General features: G+C 39.8%; 1 protein-coding gene across 2 annotated transcripts in view; it reads left to right on the top strand.

Moving 5' to 3' along the window:
• Nucleotides 1-1,251: 1,251 nt before the first annotated feature.
• Vkorc1l1 (vitamin K epoxide reductase complex subunit 1 like 1) overlaps nucleotides 1,252-22,696 on the top strand; it is a 60,083-nt gene continuing 38,638 nt past the window's right edge. The window contains exon 1 of one of the 2 annotated variants that reach the window (XM_047533001.1): nucleotides 1,252-1,578. In XM_047533001.1, coding sequence (XP_047388957.1) covers nucleotides 1,262-1,578 — 317 coding nt within the window. In that variant the 5' untranslated portion in view covers nucleotides 1,252-1,261. The remainder of the gene's footprint in view (nucleotides 1,579-22,696) is intronic. The other variant, XM_047533000.1, reaches the window with a different exon arrangement.

Consider the following 22,696-nt stretch of genomic DNA (forward strand, 5'->3'; position numbering starts at 1 on the left):
CCAGGGAAAAAGCTAGTAATCTCCAAGAACAGCATATTTCTTTTTAGAGATAGTGTGATTCATATGTGTGTTTTCCTTTTAGTTTTGGCCACCAGAAAGCTCAGGATCAAAGTTATGGCTTAATTTTAATTGTTTTGCTAGCCCCTATGACCTGGTTATGTGTGTTCTTAATTCCTGATCTTCTGTTTTACCCTAACTAGTCTTTTTCTTAGTCCTGATTTTTTGGCTCAGTTTTATATTTTTCTATATTATCTGAATTGTGTTAAGTCACCTGAAATTCAGCTTGCGGAAAAGTATTCACGAATAACTTTAAAAATACTTTCCCATTTAAAAAAGTTTTGCACATTTAAGAAAAGTTTTGCACACGTTGGACACAAGGTGACTGTCGGTAGTGCCAGGTAAGATCGTGTCATTGAAGCGTGACTCTGGAGCACTGGCCAGAGTCAATTGTGATTGGGTCAGAAATACCAGGTGATAACGACGAAAAAGCCACAGGATGGCAACTGATGGCCCGGGCCTGCCAAGTCACTCACAGAGGAGTCCGAGATTTATTCACTGCCTGCACTGAGGCCGGCGATGCCCCGCCCCCGTCCCGCTGGCCCCGCCCTCCGCGCGCCGCGCCTCCCGGGTACCCGCCTCCAGGCCTGGCGGCGGTTGCGCCCTACGCTCCTCTGACCGCGCTCGCCTTTCCGCCCCTCTCCGCTGGCCCCGCCATCCTCCTTCGGCTCCGCCCTCCGCCACGCGCCGCACCTCCTGGGTCTCAGCAGCCGGTGGTTGCGCGCTCCGCCCCTCTGGCCGCGCCCCCTGCCCCAACCCGCCCCATTCTCTGCTGGCCCCGCCCTTCCCCTGGCTCCGCCCTCCACCGTGGGTTACGCCTCGCCTCCTGGGTCTCTGCGACCAGAGGCTGTGCGCTCCGCCCCTCCGCTAGCGCCCCGCCTTCCCCGTCCCGTCCCGCCCCTCTCCCCGCTGACTCCGCCCACTTCGGCCTCGCCTTCCGCCGCGCGCCGCGCGCTGCGCCTCCAGGGTCTCGACGGCCTGCGGCGGTTGCGCATTCCACCCGTCCGCCCGCGCCCGCCTTTCCGCCCCGCCCCTCTTTGGCCCCGCCCTCCTCCGCGCGCCGCGCCTCCAGAGTCTCGACGGCCGGCCGGCGGTTGCGCGCTCCGCCCCTCCGCTCGCGCCCGCGCCCCGCCCAGCTCGCTCCTCTCGGGGCGGTTGGGCCGCGCGCCTGTGGGGGCGGGGCCCGGAGGCGGCGACCGAGCCAATGGGGCGCGGCGGCGGCGGCGGCGGTGGCGGCGGCGAAGGCGGCGGCGGCGGCGGCTGGGTCGGGCCCCGACGGGCGGCGGCGGTTGAGGAGGAGGCGGAGGGCGGCGGCGGCGGCGGGAAGATGGCGGCGCCCGTGCTGCTGAGGGTGTCGGTGCCGCGATGGGAGCGGGTGGCCCGGTACGCCGTGTGCGCCGCCGGGATCCTGCTCTCCATCTACGCCTACCACGTGGAGCGGGCGAAGGAGCGCGACCCCGAGCACCGCGCCCTGTGCGACCTGGGGCCCTGGGTGAAGTGCTCCGCCGCGCTCGCCTCCAGGTAGCGCGGCGGCGGCGGCGGGGGGCCGGGCGGCGGGCGGCGGGCGCGGGCGGGCGGGGGCGGCGGCCTGCGGGCCCGGCCGCCTGCGCAGGCCGAGCGGCCCGGGGCGGGGGCCGGCCGGGCAGGTGCCGCCGCAGGCCGCGGGACGCGTGCGGACGGTGACAGTCGCCGGCCGGCGCGGGCGCGACCCGCCGGCGGAGGGACGCCGGCCCGAGCGCGTCCGGGTCGGACGCCCGCCCGCAGGCGAGGCCGCGGGTCCGGTGGAAGTTTGCGCCGGACGAGCGCAGTGCCCCGCCGGCCGCGGGGGCCGGTGCCGGTCGGCGCCGCGCCGCACAAAGACCGGCACTCGGGCGCGCTCGGGCCGCGGCGTTCGTTCTCGGTGGCCGATCGTCGGTTACGGCTCGTGGAGTGCGTTGCATTTTCCTAGGTGAGCCACTTTGACTAACCGGGCTCGCAGTCTTAAGGTGCTGCTGTTTTAACGTGGCCTCATTAAAAGAGTACAGCAGAAGTGCGAAGAACGGTTTCACGATTGGTAGTCGTGATTCTTAGGGAGACTCCTGAGCCCGGTACTGGGTGTTTGCAAACGATGGTCACATTCGAGCCTTTCCTCCCCCCGTGTGGACCTGCAAATCGCTTGATAAACGGAAATGTGTAGCTCCCTGGTTTATTTTGACCCACATTTGGTGGAAACTAGCATTGGAGTTTGTCTTGTCTTTGCAAACTTCAGGCTGCTGCTGTTTTCCACTTGACCTTTTTCATGGACCATTACTCTCTCGTTTACCGTAGACCCTAATCCTGTACCTGCTTAGAGGGAAAGTACTTTCCTTTATGGCTGCATTGGGCATCTAAGAAATGCATTTACAACGTAGTTTACAGTGCGAATATTTCATTGTGAGAAAACGCTCACATTTGTTGTTGGCCGTTTGAGCCAACTTGAGCCTTGTTAGACTCGGATACTCCTTGAGATCCACTGAGTATATTTTATGCAGACATTTCTGTTGTTTTCACTTTTGGGAAGAACTTTTAAAGTTAAAAGTATCATACACGCAAAGTTAGTTGAATGAATGAATATGTAATGAGAACTCTGCAGCAGCATATTCAAGAAACAAGAAATAATAACTGTATTAGAAAGATAGGAAATATAAGCAGGATTATTATATGTTTTAGGTTTTGTTTTTGTTTTGGGGGGTTTTCAGGTTGGTTTTTTTGGTATTGGTGTTTGAGTCCATGGGGCACGTTATCATTGAGCTGCATCCCCAGCCCTTTTTGTCCTTTATGTTGTTTATTTTGAGACAGGTTCTTGCTAAGTTGCTTAAGCTGGCCTTGAATTTTCAGTGCTCCTGCCTCAGCCTCCCCAGTTGCTAGGATTACAGGTGTGGAACACCCCTCTGGCGCCAGTTTTGGACTTTTTGGAAACATTATGTAGTCTATAAAAATTTTAATAGACCTTTCAGTATTTGGACATCTAAAGAGTATTTTATGTTTACATTCGTAAAATTAACTTTTTTTAAAAAAAGTGTTTTTGAAACATTTAGTATAAACTAAATACTTTCATAGTTAGGGATACTGCAAAAACCAGATTTTTATGTTTTTTTTTTCCTTTTTAATAAAGCACAATAAAATTATAGCAAATAATACTAACTAATATTATTAATATTTGAAGTATGTTAGACTAAAATAACTGGTCTCTATACTTTTAAAGGTGATTTAATATACCATGACTGAAACTAGTATTTGATTATGTATAATGTTCGTATTTTGAATTTGATGTTTGCCAAAAGATGGGTAAGAAATTCTACTTGCTAATAAGAGGAGTAAATCGCTTATTTGCCTTTTATATGATAAAGTTATTCTCAAGAAATGTATCCAGTGTGATCAACTTGTTTATAAACTGCTTTTAAAATTATATGCGTGTCCATATATGTGAGTATTTAATAGAGATTGGAAATTAAAACAGCGTAAGTCTGATTTAGTAGACCGATTTTCTTTTGGAAGTGGATTGAGTAAGCATCATTAAACATTTTTATTTTGACAAGGTGAAAAAGCCTTTCAATGAAAGTAGATTATTGGAGACCTCAAGTTAGTTTGAAAATTGATTGGCATGCACCGGTAGTGTAGAAAGATGTGACTATTTTATGAGAAGGAAGTTTGAGTTCAGGTTTGAGTTAGTAGAATTAAAAGGTGAAGGGAAAGAAAGGGTTAATGGATGACAAAGATTCTGAGAATGTTCCTCTGGGACCCAGTGTTAACTTATGATTTTTGGATTGCTTAAACTCACTTCATTCTCATTTCTCAATTGTCAAATAAGGTAGAGATTAATGAGGCATTCTTGGGGGTTAGTGTCTGTGTATAAAGGCCTTTGGTATTTTGGGAGGCATAATTACATAAGAGAATATTTCCAGATTTTGGATTTCAAAAGAAATTCAAAATTGGGAACTGCAACAGAACAGAATTTCAATTTTTAAATTCTGTCAAGTATAGCCAATAACTCACCACTATCTATTGCCACAGTTATTTTATATTTTTTTAATTTCTAAATTTTTCTTGGTACCAGGGATTGAACCCAGGGGCACTTAATCACTGAGGCACATCCCCTGCCCTTTCTTGTATTTTATTTAGACACAGGGCTTCACTGAGTTGCTTAGGGTCTCTCTTAAGTTGTAAAGCTGGCTTTGAACTCATGATCCTCCTGCCTCCGCCTTCTGAACTGAGCCACTGGGATTACAGGCTTGTGCTACTGTACCTGGCAACATTTTATTTTTAAAAAAGAGTATTTTAAATCATTTTGAAAGAATACAATTTCAAAATAAAAGACCTTTAAATCGAATAACTCACCTTTATCAAAAACTTTACATTTTTTCCCCCTCTCTGTACTGGGGATTGAACCGATGTAGTTCAGCTCTACCACTGAACTACATCACCATACCTTTTATTTTTTATTTTGAGATAAGACTTGCTAAGTTGTCCCGGCTGGCCTCAAACTTGTGATCCTCCTGCCTTACCCTCCCCAGCATCTGGGATTACTGATGTGTGCCACTGCGCCTGGTCTTGTTCTTACTTTGTCTCACTTTTACATAAATTGGTGAAAACTTCTGCGAACCTAAACCAGCTTGTCAGCAAAATTAAGTAAGCACTTCTTGACTCCCTTAGTTTGGTGCTTCAAACTCAAATCCAAAGGATCTGGGTGGGCTCTTAGCTTTGCCACTTCTTAGACTTGTGGCCTGGAGCCAGTCAGTTATGTCCATTGAGCCTCAGTTGCTTCTCAGGTTAAGTAGGGATATCAAAACCTACTTTGCCAGATGAATTTTAGGATTAAAGGTGAACTGAAGTATCTACTCAGTTATAGCTGTTGTTGATTGGGGATGTTCTGTTTTTTTGCATTGTCAGATCATGCATGTGTTAAATTAAAATGAGTTTCTTGTTTTAGGGTAGTTATTTACGTATTTAAGTATTAGTTATTTTAGTGTATTGCTTAATTCATGTCAAAACATCAAGATGTAAAGTTCATTTAAAACAATTTCAGCCCAGGCTTAATGGCATATGCTTACAATCCCACCTATTCAAGAGGCTGAGGCAGGAGGATGAAAAGTTTGAAACCAGCCTGAGCAATTTAGCAAGACTCTAAGCAACTTAATGACCCTCTTTCAAAATAAAAAGGGTGGGGCATAACTCAGTGGTAGAGCCCCCCTGGGTTCAATCCCTAGTACCATCAACAAACAAACAAACGAAAAACAAAAAGGAAAATTACCCAAAAAAACGAAAACAAAATTTCAGAAGTAGTGCAAGAAAAATAAAATAATATGCAGAATACTCTTTGTAGGTATTTTCTGTAAGTTGCATTAGACTCCAAGAAGGGTTTCTATGTAAAATAGTATAAATAATCTTGAACGATTGATAGGCTTGACAATTCACAAAAAGTTTCCTTGTTTTACAAAATGTTGGGCTTGTACCTGTCCCACATCTTAAAAAAGAAAACACAATACCACCGCCTATTCACTTCTCATTCCCCATTGGGATAATGCAGTTTTAGAATTAGAGTGTAATCTATGAATTTTTACTGCTGCTCTTTTTCCCACACACTCAGAGGTACTGACTTTCCCAGGGTAACACAGGGAAATTAAGATTGGAAGTCTGGTTTCCAGAGAACTAGTTTATCCCGGATCGGGCTCTTGTTTTAAGCTTGATTCTCGTGCCTGTATTTGCTGTTTGGGATTTGAAGGGTAGTTCAGCAGGTACAGTGAGGTCTCTTTTCCCCTACCCCAGATGTGTGCTCCTCCTACTCAGGAGGCTGTAGAACTTTACAGAGCCACTTTATGCATTTCAGCGTAGAAACGACCATATTTTTTTAAACATGAAGGTGTTATAATTTTGACCTCTACATTTCTACCTTCTTTCCTTCAGTATTTGGAGTGGGGCAGTACTGGGAATTGAACCCAGGGGTGTCCTACGACTGAGCCGCACCCTTAGCTCTTTTTATTATTTTGAAATAGTCTCACTAAATTGCTGATTCTGAGGCTGACCTGAATCTTGGAATCCTCTTGCCTCAGTCTCCAAATTGCTGGAATTACAGGTTGTACCAACGCAGCCCTGTTTGTATCCTGCTTCTTTCTTAGCATTTTTTCTATTACCCACCATACATTTAAATGCTTGTCATCATATTTAGTAAAATGTCAATAAATGCTTGTGTGAGAAAGAAAATTTGTTCTAACAGTTTTGACTAATGTGAATTAAATTTAGATTGTTGTATGACGACTGTTTTTTGGTACAGAAATTTCAGAAATGGTATGAACTCAAAGAGCATAAGAAATAGACTCACAGAGGTAAATCTGGAAGATAGAGATAAATATTAATGTTTACAGGTAGTGCTTGCTATATGCTAGGCAGTACTCTAAATGTTTTACATATATTTAATTCTTACAACAGTCCTATGAGGTAGGTAAATTCATCACCATTTTGTAGATGAGAAAACTGAGGCCCACATGAAACCTGATCTAGACAATACAGTGGCAGAGGCCTGCTTCTAATGAACCAGACCACCTGGCTCAAGAGTCCGAGAGCACTTTACCACACTTAAGTTTCATCAAGATCTAATATTGATGTAGTTACACCCATATCAGGCAAATGAAAAAATATTGTGCAAACAGTAGTGCTGTTGTTTATATATAAAAAACGTATGACAGGATTGTAGCCCAGTGGTAGGGCGCTTGCCTAGCAAATGTGAGGCACTGGGTTTGATTCTCGGCACCACATAAAAATGAATAAATACAAATGAAAGGTATTGTGTCCATCTACAAGTAAAAAAAATAAGTATGACAGAATTCCTAGTTTGTATTATAGCTTTTATCTGTGTAGAGCAGTCTTTTTGGAAAAACCAGTACATAACTATGAAGCCACAGCATTCAAGAAGTTGCTGGAGTGTTTGCTGTCTAAGCCGAAACCTGTGAAACCCTGACGTCTGTTACACCTAGTTAGTTAACAGATATGCAGTGTGGTGAGCTAGGACGAAGACTTGAAGGAAGATAAAGTGAATCTAGGTGCAGGTGGTGGCGAGCGGGGCAGGGGTACGGTGGACTCTCAGTCAGCAGTGAACTGGACAACCCTTTCTGAGGGAGGTATTGAGTCTGGACCTCCTGCACACGGAGACAGGAAAATTGGCCCTGGGTTGTGATGCTGGCTAAGTCATCAGGCAGAACTAGGAACTTAAGAGGGATTGCTTATTTCCTGGATGATTAGAAGAATTTCAGGCAACAGCACCAGGAAAGGCATGAAAGTTTTCTACAAACTAGCAATGAGGAGAGTAGCAAGGGGTCTATTTGAATATAACAAGGGCTGGAATCTGGAGCTTGGTCAGAAAAATGCAAAACCAGGCCTTTTATACCCTGTTCTTGTAAACAAAGATAAAAAAGTAAACGTTGGGCTTTTCTACCAAGTATTTGAGCTAGATTGTACTAGATTGTAACATCTATTGGATGACCAGTTTTCAAATTTCTTCCTCAGAATGCTTGTTCTGTGTTGGTAAACAGGGATTTCATAGCATTTGACTCATTGTAACATATTATACTTTAAAATACTATAAACCCTCATATACACTCAAATGCATTATCATGCTTGCTTTTAACATATTAGGGACCATTGATTTGTATTGCCAGGTTGTCTCAAGCAAGTTAAGCTGGGGGTCATAATGATTTTAAAATAAAAAAAGTAAAAGAAGATATAAATGATTAGATTATTTGGAGGAAAATCAGCAAAGAGCAGAAAATTTCGTGTCCATAATGCCAATACACAGGGTAATAATCCTCGGGAACAGAATTTTTCACTTGGGGCATATGCTTGAATTTTTAAAAAAATGCTGTCAGTAAGAAATAGCTTTATATTGGTGTTTTAAAAACAGGCTTGTTATGAAATTACATAGGCAGACTCCGTGTTTTAGAACTGGCGTCCCACCGTGCCTGCGCAACTGCCTCATGCACATGACTTGATGTCATGATTCACATATATTTTAAGATTTTTATTTTTTACTAAAATATTTGAAGTTACCAAGTATTCACATTTCTTAATATTATTACAGGTTGAACCTGGTAATGTTCTACTTTTTCTGTTTTGTAGACATATATAATTATAACCTTAGGGTAGCATCAATATACTGTTTCAAACAAGCACAAAACACTTCTACCATTTGCAGTGGTTCATCTCGGAATCAGATTTTCTTGATCCTGTACAAATAAAGCAAAACAAATTTGACATAAAACTGCCAGTCATTTATAAAGTTCCTGTTCATCAGAAGAGCTTTATTGTTTCACCATAAATGTTACAAATTTCAGCTTTAAAATACACTGATGTAAAAAGATACAGATAGCATGAAGTCTGCTCTGATCTGTTTCTTGTAGAGCTACAGATCCAAATAAATTTTCATTTAGAGGAAAAGTTCTTTTATTAAAACAAAATTTTAAAGCCAGTGATGTATAAGTTTTTTTTGGTATTACTATCTCTAAATAGTAGAATCTCAAGCACACTGTTATTGCTGTCTTGTGATTGTTGATTATTTTAAATTTAAAAAATCATTGTATTTTGGGAAGTAAGATAGTGGAAATTGTATGACAAAATGAGAAAGTCGATAGTCAATTCTAAAGTTTGGCTTATTTCTGGGTAATGTGCTAATAGTTAGGATCACAAACAGTAGAGTCAACCTGGGTTAAGTCTTGGCTTCAGCGCACTGGGTCTGTGTTGTTTCTACCCCTTCTGAAGATGAGGAAGGAGGCAGTGTTGATTCAGAGATCTTTCTGAATGCATGTACTGGGCTCAGAGCAGTGCTTGGCTGCCAGAGGTGCTCCTAAAACCGTAGTGGCTACTTTGTGACAGGATGGAGGGGTGTGGTGCTGTGATGCTTTTCCCCATTGCTGTTTTCCCATCATTGAACAGTCCCCATAGGGGAAGAGCAAGTCAGAGCCCTGCACCCTTGCGCAGTACTGGGCAGTTTTTAGGTCTTTGTGAATTTGATAGCATGTAAAATATCGCCTCATTGTTTGGATCTGCATTTCCTCCCCCCAGGTATCAGCAGGGCTGAATAATCTTAACATTTTCATTAACTTGTTTGTGTTTCACAGGGGTTTTGTTTTGTTTGAGAGTCTCACCTGTATTCATCTTAGGATTTTGCATATTTAGGCAAATGCTTTATAAAAAACATTAATGTTTTATTAATTTTATAGTTGATTGTTACCATTTTGGTTGTATTAGCCTAGCGCATCCTAGGCAAGTGCTTCATCACTTGAGTTCTATCCAGCCCAGGTTTAAATATACAAAACTTTGATTTTTTTTTTTTTTAGTAATGTTTTTCACAGGTTTTAAGTTTAGAAGGACATTTCCCATTTTGATATCAAATAAACATTTATAATCTAATTTTATATATTTTTATTTCTTCTGGATATTGCCCATTTTTCCTCTTCTGGATTATTTTGTCTTTTTGGTTACTAGGAGTGTCTTAGATGTCACAGTAGTTAATCCTTTGTAGTATGTATAAAATGTTATTTTTTTCCTATTTTGTCATTTACCTTTTAATTTTATGGTGTCTTTATTTGTGTAGAAGTTTTAACTTTAGTGTGTGTGTGCGTGTGTGTGTGTGTGTGTGTGTGTGTGTGTCATTGGAGATTGAATCAAGAGCTGCTTTACCATAGTCCTTTCAGTTTTTGTTTGGAGACAGGGTCTTGCTGAGTTGCCCAGGCTGGCCTGGAGCCTTTGGTCCTTCTGCCTCCGTCTGCCAAGTAGCTGGGGTGAGAGATGTGCATCACTGCACCCAGTTGAACTTTTGTCCTGTTTAATGTGGTTACATCTTTTACTTCAGTACTGCTTTTGTTTTTTTTTTTCTCTCGAATATTGTTTAGCAAAATCTCTATCCTTCCAAGTTTTTTTTCTCTTTCTCTCTCTTTTTTTTTGGGGGGGGGGGGGTGTTAACCAGGGATTGAACCCAGAGGTGCTTATCCACTAAGCCACATCTCCAGCCCTTTTTATTATTTTATTTAGAGACAGGGTCTCGCTGAGTCGTTTAGGGCCTTGCTAAAGTTTCTGAGGCTATCCTTGAACTCTGGATCCTCCTGCCTCAGCCTCCTGAGCCACCGGGATTATAGGTGTACACCACCATGCCTGGTTTAATTCTCATATTTTTTGTTCGAATTCTTTTTTTTACATTTGGCTGTTTTGGTTTGTCTGGAGTTTACTTTTGTGTCTAGTGTGAAGTAGGCATCTAACTTCCTTATAGATTTTGCCTATTCTGTGTATTGACTTGTCCAAATTTGAAAAAACACAAGACTTTCCTGTGTTCTGGATCCTCAGTTTTGTTCAGTGAAATGTCAGTGTATTTATTCATTACCATGGTTCCCTCTCCCTGTGGCTGTATATAGTAAATTTGTTGTCTGATAATGGAGATGTGCTTGTTTTCCATTTTTTCCTTAGCTCCTTTCATTTATTTATTTTTTTGAGGGAGTTTTAGGTGGGTTCTAAAACAATTCCTATTAAGACTTTGATTAGACTTGCTCTGAATTTATACATAAACTTGGGAAGGAGTCAGTTTTCATCAGCAGATCTTCCAATCAAGGAACATAATATCTTTCTGTTCTTGGGTTGCTTATCTGATATTTTAACCAAGATTCCCATTATGATTTGGGTTTTTTTTAATTACTATTTTTAAATATTTTCTTTTAGTTGTAGATGGACACATTTATTTATTTTATGTGGTACTTAGGATCCCAGTGCCTCACATATGCTAGGTGGTGCTATACCGCCAAGCTATAACCCCTGGTTTTTTTTTTTTTTTTGAATTAAGGTCTTGCTGTGTTGCCCAGCAGCAGGCCTCAGATTCCTGATCCCCCTGCCTCAACCTCTAACTGGGATTATGTGCATGCATCACCACATTTACTTATTTTGGTCTAAAATAAATTTATTAAAAATGTAGCTGTTAGAGTAGATTAGTTGGGGGAAATCCTCATCAAATCTGTCCCCATTTTCATTTCTATTTTCTCTTTTAATTTGGAGCCTAAAAGGATATATGACATATATGCACCCAGGCTCTTTTTAAAATTGGCACTATATTGTGATCTCTCTCTTTTTTTTTTAGATCACTAGTTTAATAACATAAGGACTATTTAATCCAGTTAATAACTGAACCAGGCAGAAATTGAATTGTACTCAAGAGTGTGGTGAGAAATGATGAACAACTGGCTCTTTGGGGAGAGAAAAAGTATGCATGTATGTATGTATCTAATTTAATACATAGATAGACGTCTTTAAATAGATAGTGTTCGTAAGTCCATAATCTTGAATATATATGCAAGTGTATTATAAAGTCACTGATAGAGAGGATGTATATCATGTAATTTACAAACAGCAATAAAATATATAACCTTAAAAAAAACTGAACCCTTTTTGTTGGACAGTAAGGATATTTCCAGTTGGTTTTTTTTTTTTTTTTTTTTTGGGTGCTGGGGATGGAACCCAGGGCCTTGTGCTTGCAAGGTAAGCACTCTACCGACTGAGCTATCTTCCCCAGCCCCTTTTCCAGTTTTTCGATAATATAAACTAATACAGTGGTTTTACTTTTATTTTAAAAAATGCACCAGTGGGCTTTTTTTTTTTGGGTGGGTGTGTTTGGACAAAAAAGTCTTTCAGTTTTGAAAAATATATGCACTATAATAGCATGTGAAGAAGAAAGTGACTCCTGAAGGTGACAGCTCTGTTTTCCAAACTTTGCCACACAAACAGCTCCTTGAAGTATTCACTACATGTGTATGTCATATGCACTGTTTATTTGTAACTGATTTCTTAAAATTTACTAAAGAAGTGCCAGGTGTATGAGGAGGGGTGTGCCTTTAGTCCCAGCTACAGGGCTGAGGCAGGAGCCTGAGCCCAGGAGTTTGAGACCAGTGTGGGCCACATACAAGCTGTTTGCTCAAAAGGAGGAGGAAGAGCAGAGAAACCCTTGGCAATAAAAACTGTGAACTCATGATGATGGGCCAGCTGCTCTTTCGAATGCATGTCAGATGCTTTTTCCAAAAGTACACATACTCCTTGAGACACTGGTATAATAAGTAAAAACAGGTTCTGAAATTGAGGTTTTACGATTTTAAGGCCTAATACTGTCATCTTTTTCCTCTGTGACATTGGACAGGTAGTCTCTGCTCAATTTTCTTCTTCTTCTTCTTCTTCTTTTTTTTTTTTTTTTTTTTTTTTTTGGTACTTGGGTTTGAACCTCAGGGCACTGGACCACTGAGCTACATCCCCAGCCCTATTTTATATTTTATTTAGAGACAGGGTCTCACTGAATTGCTTAGCACCTCACTTTTGACTGAGGCTGGCTTTGATCTCATGATCCTCCTGCCTCACCCTCCTGAGCCGCTGGCACTACAGGTGTGCACCACTGTGCCGGAATCACTTTTCTTATTAAGTAAGGGGATTGTGATGTTTACATTGTAGAGTTATTGTAAAACTAAACAACAGGTATACAGCAGTCAGCACACTGCATGCAGACACCTTGGTTCTCTTTTAAAGTTAATTCTCACACAAGTTTCATTTTTAATAAGCATTGTACTGTGATTGTTTTAAAATTAAGCCCTTGTTGTTTTCTGTTAAAGGAAAAAAAAAACAATTTATAACAAGGTCGGTTCCTAATATGTGTCACCAAATTGTATTAACTTATTGTCAGCAGTGCCTTTGCAAGTTTATAGTTTATTTAAATGTTTTAGGGGAGGTGATAATGGTTTTTAAATGATTGCTTGTTTTTGTTTTAATTAACATTTCAATATTAATCACCTGTCTTTTAAGGGAAACATTAATTAGTATTTATTCTTCATGGTTGAATTTGTACGGTTTTCTGAGCAGTAGGTAGGCAAGTGTGGGTGACCACACATGTCTGCATTTTTGATGTGTGACTTACATGGAGCTAGAAATTGAGAAATTAAATGATTTTATGATGCATTCTGGTGAAGGCACTCCAGGAATATGACTCCAATCTATAGCCATTATTTTCAAATCTGTTGAGAGATTTTTTAGTAAACAGGCATACCGACAAATGGAAAGTAAAAATACTTTATGTTTGATCTTTATTTATTTTTGTTTGGGTACTGGATTTTAAACCTGAATCTTAGAACACCATGAGATAAGCCCTCTCTGTCTCCCCACTTCTCAAGCATAACAAGATCTTCCTCTTGTGATCTGAGCAGAGCCTGATTTAACTCATTCCTATCAGTTGCCCTGGGTCATGTTACCAGAGAGAGCCCTTTTGCCTTGGTTGACTGCTGATCTGACTTTGGCCATTGGCCCTGGGCATTTTCTGCCCAAGTTGTAGTTCTGGCCCTGCCTGTCCCCTGGAGAAGAGAAGGCGGGGCTGAGGTGGGGTTGCTGAACCTTCCCGGACCACCTTCCACACGGAAGAAACTGACCTTGTAGTGGTGACTGCCCAGGTGCACAGACCCAACCAGTACTATCACATCTGTCCTCCTCTTCCTGAGAGTGGGAAGAGGAAAGGGGCCCTGATTATTCTCAAAAGACCACACCAGAACTTGGAACCATTCTCAGAAATCCTGGTGTTCTCTTGGGTGGTTGCTGGTCTTCACCAGCCAAAAGGTGGAGTAGGAACTGGCTTGCTCAGCCTCACACGTGATCTGTACCCTCCCTAAGTACACGTCAGCGTGCAGCCAGTGGCTCATTTCTCTTGAGATGTGCTCTTCTCCTGCTTGATGGTTCATGGCGTGCTCTTTGGTTTTCCTCCTTCAGTTGGTCCCTTCCCTCTTTTTGCTGGCCTATTCCTGTACCTGGCCATTACTGTTAATGTTCCACAGATCAGTTCTCCTCCCTCCTGTCATTTTCCTTTCCCTTAACAGTCACACTCCTGCCTACAGCTTCACATAGGGGTGAATCCAACATTTTTGTCTTTTCCCAACCTCCTCTTTAAGCTCTTGATCTGCATATCTAATTGCCTAAATTGCCTACTGGACATTTCTATTTGACTGTTGCAGAAGTACTTCAAATTCAGCATGTCCAAGATTAAATTCATATTCTTCCTCTGAAAGTGCTCTTTGCTATTGGTGAAAGGCATCACCACCCAAGCAGTTGTGCAAGGCAGAAATCTGTGGCTTGTCTGTGTCTCCCCTCCCTGTCCACTCACCATATACAATAGATTGTTTTTTTAATCTTTTGAAATTGTGAAGCATAACAAAACACAGAAAAATCACAGAGCTGTGCATCTCTTTATGTTGTATTCACAAAGCATAATCTTTGAAACCAACATTCAGGTCACTAAATAGACCATTGCCAGCACTCCCAAAAACCCTCCTTAAGCTCTCCCCTTACCAAGTACATCCTCCTCTTCTCTTCAGAATTGACCTCTGCCCTGATTTTATTTTATTTTTTAACCTCTATTCTATTTATTTTTATGTGGTGCTGAGGATTAAACCCAGTGCCTCACACGTGTTAGTAGGCAAGCGCTCCACCACTGAGCCACAATCCCAGCCCCTGCCCTGACTTTTATAATGATCACTTTTTTACTTTTCTGGTCAAGATTGCATGCAAGCTTGAAAGTTTAGTTTTGTCTGCTATTTGAACTTGGTACAAATGAAAACTTTTAGTTGTACTTGGCTACTTTCACTTAGTATTATTTTGTGAGACCCACATGTTTTATGGAGCTGTAGTTTGTTCATTAATCATTTCTGATTAATATTCTATTTTGAATATACTGCAGTTGACTTAATTGTTTTCTTTTGGGTAGATACTTAAGTTATTCCCAATTTGCAGCAATTGTGAATATTGCTTCTGTCAACATTTTTGTTTATCTTCACTTTCAGTTGGTACTGCCAGACTGTTTTCCAGAGTGGTTGCCTTGGCTTATATTTTTACTATTACATGAGAATTCCTGTTTATCCACCTCTTTCCCAAACTTGGGAATTATCAGTCTGTTAAATTCTATTTGTATGTTTATATCATTTATTTATTTTGCAGTCTTGGAGATTGAACCCAGGACCTTGTGCATGCTTAAGGAAGTGCTCTACCACTGAATGACACCCCCACCCTAATCTGTTAAATTTTAAATTAACCATTGTGGTTTATTTATAATGGGTTTTTGTATGTAACTGTGGTACATTTTATATATAATAACATGCGAAAATCTTAAATTACACCTTCAGTATTTTTAGATATACATGTACCTATGCAGATAAAAAAACATCTCCTTCATCCCAGAAACTTCTCTTCTGCTCTCTTTCAGTCAGAAGTTACTATTCTGATCACACTGTTTTGACTTCCTTCACAATAAATTCATTTTGCCTATTTTTGAACTTCATATAAATGGGTTCATGTAGTAGGTACTTGTGTCTGGCTTCTTTGGCCTACATAGTGGTTTTGTATAATACATTAAAGTTGTTGGTTGTGTCATTTATTCTGTTTTTGTTGCTGAGTTCTTTTGTATGATTATATTATAATTCATGGATTCGTTTTCTTATTGAATACTGCTTCTGTGGTTTGGCTATTGTGAATTATGTTGCTGTGGACATTGTCCTGGAAATCTTTTTACATATGTACTCATTCCTATTCTGTGTCTAGGAGTGAATTTCTAGGTCATAGAGCAGGTGAATGTCTATTAAAGTCTTTCCCAAAGTGGTTGTACTATTTAACACTCCTCTTTGATTTTAATTTGCTTTTCCCAGGTTACTGATGAGACTGAGCAGCATCTCGTATTTTTTGGCCATTTAGATATCTTCTCTTTGAAGGGCTCATTAGTACCTTTTGTCTACTTTTCTACCAGGTGTTCTGTCTTTGTCTTACTGGTTTGTAGATAGATAGCTATAGATATAAATAATATACATACAGACATGTATACACCCATCTAACACACACACACACCCCATATCTGTATCACAGATACTTTTTTTTTTTTTTTTTTGCATTATTGGAGAGGGAACCCAGGGCCTCACACATGCTAGGCAAGTGCTCCACCACTAAACTACATCCTTAGCCCTTTTTATTTTATTCTAAGACAGTGTTTCACCAAGTTGCCCAGACTGGCCTCAGCCTTCTAAGTAACTGGGATCACAGGAGTACGCCACCACACTCAGCCTATAAGTATCTTTTACTCCTGTGTTTTACTTGGAACCCCATTCCCACCTTCTTGCTCACTGTTTTTTTTTTTTTTTTTTTTTTTTTTTTTTTTTTTTTTTTTGTACTAGGAATCGAACCCGGGTGCTTTACCACTGAGCCACATCCCCAGCCTTTTTATTTTTTATTGTGAGACCTGGTCTCACTAGGTTAATGAGGGACTTACTAAGTTGCCGAGGCTAGCCTTGAACTTGAGATATTCCTGTCTCAGCCTCCCAAAATAAGATTATCTTTTGATTAACAGAAATTACTAGTTTTAATGTGTTAATTAATTACTAGTTTTAATGTGTTAAATGTGTTAATCTTTTCCTTTGACATTAGGGATTTTTGTATCGTGGTATGAAGATAAGTCTTTTATTGTTTTGTCTTTCATGTTTACATCAATAGTCCACATGGAATTTTTTTTAGTGGTGTGAGGTAGGGGTCAATTATTTTTCCTGTTTGACTATCTGATTATTACTGTTATTGTGGCACAGTTTATTGGAAAGACCATTTCTCCCTGCTTGGTAGAGCCACAATGTCATAAATCAGTGATTGTGTATACAGGAATTTGTCTGGACTCTCTTGTTCTGTTCTTCTCTTTGAGGGCCTCTGTCTCATTTCGTTTTCTTTTCTTTTCTTTTTTAATATTTTTTTTAGATGATGATAGACCTTTACTTTATTCATTTATTTATACATGGTGTTGAGAATCAAACCCAGTGCCTCACACATGCTAGGCAAGTGCAGCCCTGTCTCATTTTTTTAAGTGCTCTATTTTAAGAGTTCTCAAAGAGTGGTCTGGGTACCACATCGTGTTCCTGAGACCATTTCAGGGGGGTTGGTCCTGTCAAAGTTCTTTCTGTAGCAAGATGAAGCTGTCATTTGCCATCTATTAGGGGTTTCCAGAGGTGTGTGACCTGGCATGCAGCAGCAGTTCTGAGAATCCAGCCAATGAGACGGAAAAGATTGTAAAACAGTGCCACTTCCCCCCACTTTTTTTTTTTTTTTTTTTTTTTTTGTCTTGTAAAGCAGTTATTTTTTCATAAATATTATGTTAGCATGTCATGGATTTCTTGTGACTTTTAAAGGAAAGAGTAAATGTTTAAAACTCTTCTGTTTTAGTTTCTGATATGATAAATACAATAGAGATAACTCACATAAACTGAAGCTATTTAAAGTCTCAATAATTTGCAGACATGTAAGATGAAAAAGTTTGAGGATAGCTGCTCTGTTTCCCAGGTCTTGGTACCAGTGGCTGCCAAGCCGAGGTTGACCCTGACACTGCATTTCCACGCGCACTCAGTGTGACTGCGAGCTGCACACTGTGCCTTGGGGACTTCAAGGGAAGCGATGAAGCAGGGCAAGTGTGGGGTGGCTGAGCCTTCATGCCAGCAAGTCTTCCAGTTCATGGACATAATATACACTATGGCCTTTAGTTAGTTAGTTTGTTTTTTAATGCTACTATATCTTTTATATACAGGTTTTACACATTTTCCTAATGGAATATTTGAAGAAAATGAGTCTTTGAAATGAACTTGAGTACTAACAAGAAAATTAAGGGTATCTCTTAAAAATAATTGTAAAACTGTACAGAAGAACATAAAAGAACAGATGCTGAAGAATAACTTACTCTTGATTCGGATAGCTCTCACATTGAAAAGATGTCAGTATCCTCTAATTTAAGATGCATTTTAAAATTGGAGACATCTCTCTGTCACTTCTGGCCCTGTTGTAATGAAGAAGTTATAGGAACATGTTAACCAATTTATTTTACGTATTTTTCTTTCATTTTAAGTACAAGTCATGTCACCTGAAAAAAAAAAAAAACTGTTTAAATCTAATAGAGCTCTTTTCATTTGGCATTAAATAATTGTGCATCTTATCTTGAAGGTCTCAAATAATATTTCAGTAGGTTTTTCAAAACTCAATACTAAGCTAGGTGTGGTGGCATATACCTGTAATCATAGTTGCTCTGGAAAGTGAGGCAGGAGAATTTCAAGTTCAAGACCAGCCTTAGCTACTTAGCAAGACCTTGTCTCAAAATTTAAAACAATTAAAATGTCTAGGGGTGTGACTTGGGAGTAGAGTGCCCCTGGGTTCAATCCCCAGTATGGGTTAGGGGGACCCCTTTATACTAAAATTTATGTGAAAAACAAAAAAAGTGAAATTATGTGTGAAAATCATGAAAACCAGTGTTGAAGAGGGGATCAATGCTATCTAAAATAGGAGAGTCTGTTAAAGGTAAAATAATTAAGACCATCATAGTAGAGAGGCCATCCTTAGAACAGACTTGAGATTACTGAAGTAGCCTCATTTGTAGAAAGGGTTTATGTGATAAAGGTGAAAACAGTGAATTCTATAGTAAATAATACTGGTCATCTGAGTAGCCATCTGGGGAAAATGAAAACTGCCTGCTTTCTTTTTAAAAATCTTTACTAAAGAATCTTGAGCCAGGTACGGTGGCACACGCCTGTAATCCCAGCAGCTCGGACAGCTGAGGCAGGAGGATCACAGGTTCAAAACTAGCATCAGCAACTTAGTGAGATCCTGTATCTAAATAAAATATAAAAAGGGCTGGGAATGTTGCTCAGAGGTTAAGTGCCCCTGAGTTCAATCTCTGGTACCAAAAAGAAAAAGATCTTTATTGAGATAAGACAGTATATGCATTCAGGGATCAACAATAAATTTTGGGTTTAAAAAATACTTTCCAACTAAGTACATTTTTATATGTGAATCCACAAAAGTAGCCACCATTCAGATCAAAATATGGACTAGCTCCATCACCTCAAATTCCCCCTTACATTTCTCCCATTCAATTCCACCTCTTCCAAAAGTAGCCACTTTTTAAAAATGTTATTTATTTTTTTAGTTGTAGATGGACACAATGCCTTTGTTTTATTTTTATTTATTTTAATATGGTGCTGAGGATTAAACCCAGTGTCTTACATGTACCACTGAGCTACAGCCTCAGCCCCAGGTTGCCATTTTTCTGAATTCTATTAATGGTTTTCAGATAAAGTGAATCATACTATAGGTCCTTTTTTATGTCTTATTAAAAACTTTTTGGAGGAGGGTACCAGGGATTGAACTCGGGCACTCGGCCACTGAGCCACATTCCTAGCCCTATTTTGTATTTTACTTAGAGACAGGATCTCATTGAGTTGCTTAGCACCTCGCTTTTGCTGAGGTTGGCTTTGAACTCAAGATCCTCCTGCCTCAGCCTCCCAAGCAGCTGGGATTACAGGCGTGTGCCCCTGCACCTGGCACCTTATTAAAAACTTTTATTGGTGCATCATAATTATAATTTATTTATATGTACCTTTTAATACTCTGTGTACTTGTGTTGCATGTTGAAATTCTTTTTTATTTTGGAATATTATGTTTTGTCAGTATCTGACAAAACAGTGCAGTATAACAACACCATTGTTGATGGAAATTTTTTTTGACTAATATGACCAAAACTGCCATGAACATTCTTGCACATGATCAGTGGACTAAGAACTCGTTTTCTGTTGAAATTGAGTGGAACTGCTGGGCATAGGATATTAGTATGTTTAGTTTTAGTATATATTGCCAACCATTTTTCTGTAGTGATTGTACCAGCTTGTGCTACAATCAACCATGTATGAGAATTTCTCTTGCTGTTTTACAAGACCCCAGAAGCCAAAAGGAAAAGAGTTGTATTAAAAAAGACAATTTGTGTGTGGCAAAAACTAGTATAAACCAAATTGGAACTCCGATAAAGCAGGAAAAGTATTTGCCAGGCATCATGTTTAAAGGACTAATTTCCTTAAAAAAAAAAAAAAAAAAAAAAAAAAAGAGAAGCCCTTGATTATGGGAAAGACCAACAACTCAATAGACAAGTGAGCATAGGACATTCAATGGCAGTTCAAACAAGAGTCAAGTAGCTCTTAAATACAGGATCCTCAATTTCATTCACAAGAGAAAAGCAAATTGAAACTATTGAAACCTTTTTTAATAGATTGGCAAAGTTCAGAAAACTTGATGAACTGTTGGATAAAGTGTAGGGAAAGAGCTACTTCCATGTATTAATGCTAGGATTTTAAACTTTATGGAAATCACTTTGGTAATAGTCATTAAAATTAATGACACATACCTCAAGGGCAGTATGGATAAATTGTGATGTATTCACACCCTGGGGTATGATAAATCAACAAAAATGAAGTACAATTCACTAGTATGTATTACTCACAAACATAACGTTATGTGAAAGAGCCAGACACAAAAATACAACTTCAAAAACAATTATTCTATGGTATTAGAAGTGAAGGTTGTATCAGACTTGAGGAGTTGTCTAGATAGGGATATAAGAGGGACTCTGGGGGCTTATAATCTGTTTCTTTGAGTGCTGGTTCTTAAGGTATGTGTACATGAGTAAAGTTCACCACGATGCAGATAGGATTTGTAAACTTTCCTGAATGTGTGCTTTTCATTCATTCCGTGGTATCTACAGGGATTAGTTCCAAGACTTCTGTGTACACCAGAATCTTCAGGTATTCCAAGTCCCTCATCTAAAGTGGCCCAGTATTTGCATGTAACCTATGTACATAGTCCTGTACACTTTAAATAATCTCTGGATTACTTACAATACCTAATATAATGTGAATGCTATGTAAATAGTTGTACTGCATTGTTTTGGGAATAATGGTCTATACATGTTTGGTGAAGATACTTTGTTTTCTGAATATTTTTGATCCATGTTTTAATCTGCAGATGGAGAACTCACAGGTACAGAGGACTGACTTAAATAAAAATTTTTTACATAAAAGTAATGTGCATATATACAGAAACACATAGAGAATGCACATACCCTTTGTTTTAGTAATTCCAACCTAGGCATGTAACATACATATATGTACTCTTAGCAGGGGCTAGGGGGTTAAATTGTATGAAGACATCTAGTGCTGTGTTTGTTGTCATAAAACTGGACAAACCTTAATTACCCATCAGTAGAGAACTACTAAAATAATATAGTCATATATTGAAGTAGCAGTTTTTAAAATGAGTAAGCCAATTCTGTGGGAACTAATTTAGAAAAGTCTCTAAGATACACTAAAGGAAGAGTCCAAAGTGCATGAGCAATATAACTGATATGCTGCTGTTTGTATGTGGGTTTGTTTTATTTAAAGACACGTATATAGAGGCATATATAAATAGAATACCTTTGGAAGGATTGTAGAACATTGATACCAATTCTCTGATGAGTGGAACTGAGTGCTTGGAGGACAGAATTGGGAGGCACTTTCTCTGTATTTTGTGACTTTAAAACTTGAAAAAAAATGTAATTGTGGTAAAGTACATATAGCATAAAATTCACTGTCCTAAACACTTCCCAGTGTACAGTTCAGTATTGAGCGTGATCACATCATCGTGCAGCCACTCTCCAAAACTTTTCATTCCTGGTGTGAAGAGCTCCCTCTCCCCCATCCTGCAGCACTGTGAATTTGACTGCTGTGCACACCTCTCAGGGGGAGAGACACACATGATTGTCTTTTTGTGACTGGTTTATTTAGCACAATGTCCTCAGGGTTCATCCTTTGCTATTTTGTAACTTTTAAATTCTGAATTTGTTCATTATTTTAAAAGAAAATTAAGGGACTGGAGCTGTAGCTCAGTGGTAGAGCGCTTGCCTAGCACACATGAGGCACTGGGTTTGAGCCTTAGCACCGCATAAAAATAAATAAAATAAAGATGTCCATCTACAACTAAAATATCTTTTTTAAAAAGATCATTAAAGTAAGTTATTTTCTTTTTTAAAAATATTTCTTTTAGATGTTGACAGATCTTTATTTTATTCATTTACTTATATATGGTGCTCAGAATTGAACCCAGTGCCTCACACATGCTAGGCAAGCACTTTACCACTGAGCCACAACCCCAACCCCAGTTATTTCCTTTTTATTCAGAACTAGTTACTTGCATGGTAAAAAATTAACGTCTGGTCTTCCTTTATTCAGTTTAAACAATTTTAAATGCCAATTTTGGCATTTAATTTTGGAAAATTATGCCAAAGTGCCATTTGAAATCTGACTTTACTACATGTTTCTCCTTTTTTCATTGATAGATGGCACTCAAACTTGTGGGCCCAAGTCCCCAACCTCTTGACCCTAGTGAATCATTTTTCTCTTTGGGTTTATTGTCCAACTTTGGTTCTGTCCTCAGTATTTTACCACTTTACCCCAAGAATAATCTGGTTCTGTGCCAAGGTCATTGCTTCCTCTTTGCAGATTTCTCTTGCATCTGTGACCTGGGAAAAAGTGGGTTTTCATTCTCCTAGCTCTTTTCTTTTTCCTGTAATTGTTAGTACATATTACTTGTATGGAATAATGGAATTCATTGACAATTTCACACATGCATGTAACATGCTTTGATCATAGCTACCCTCCCTGTTTCCCATTCTCTGATCCCCTTCCCCTTCCCTAATAGTCCTTCTATTTTTTACCCCTCATTTGCACAAGTGATTCAAAATGTGATTTCTGAACCT

The sequence above is a fragment of the Sciurus carolinensis genome, chromosome 18, assembly GCF_902686445.1.
Source record: "Sciurus carolinensis chromosome 18, mSciCar1.2, whole genome shotgun sequence".
Taxonomy (NCBI): domain Eukaryota; kingdom Metazoa; phylum Chordata; class Mammalia; order Rodentia; family Sciuridae; genus Sciurus; species Sciurus carolinensis.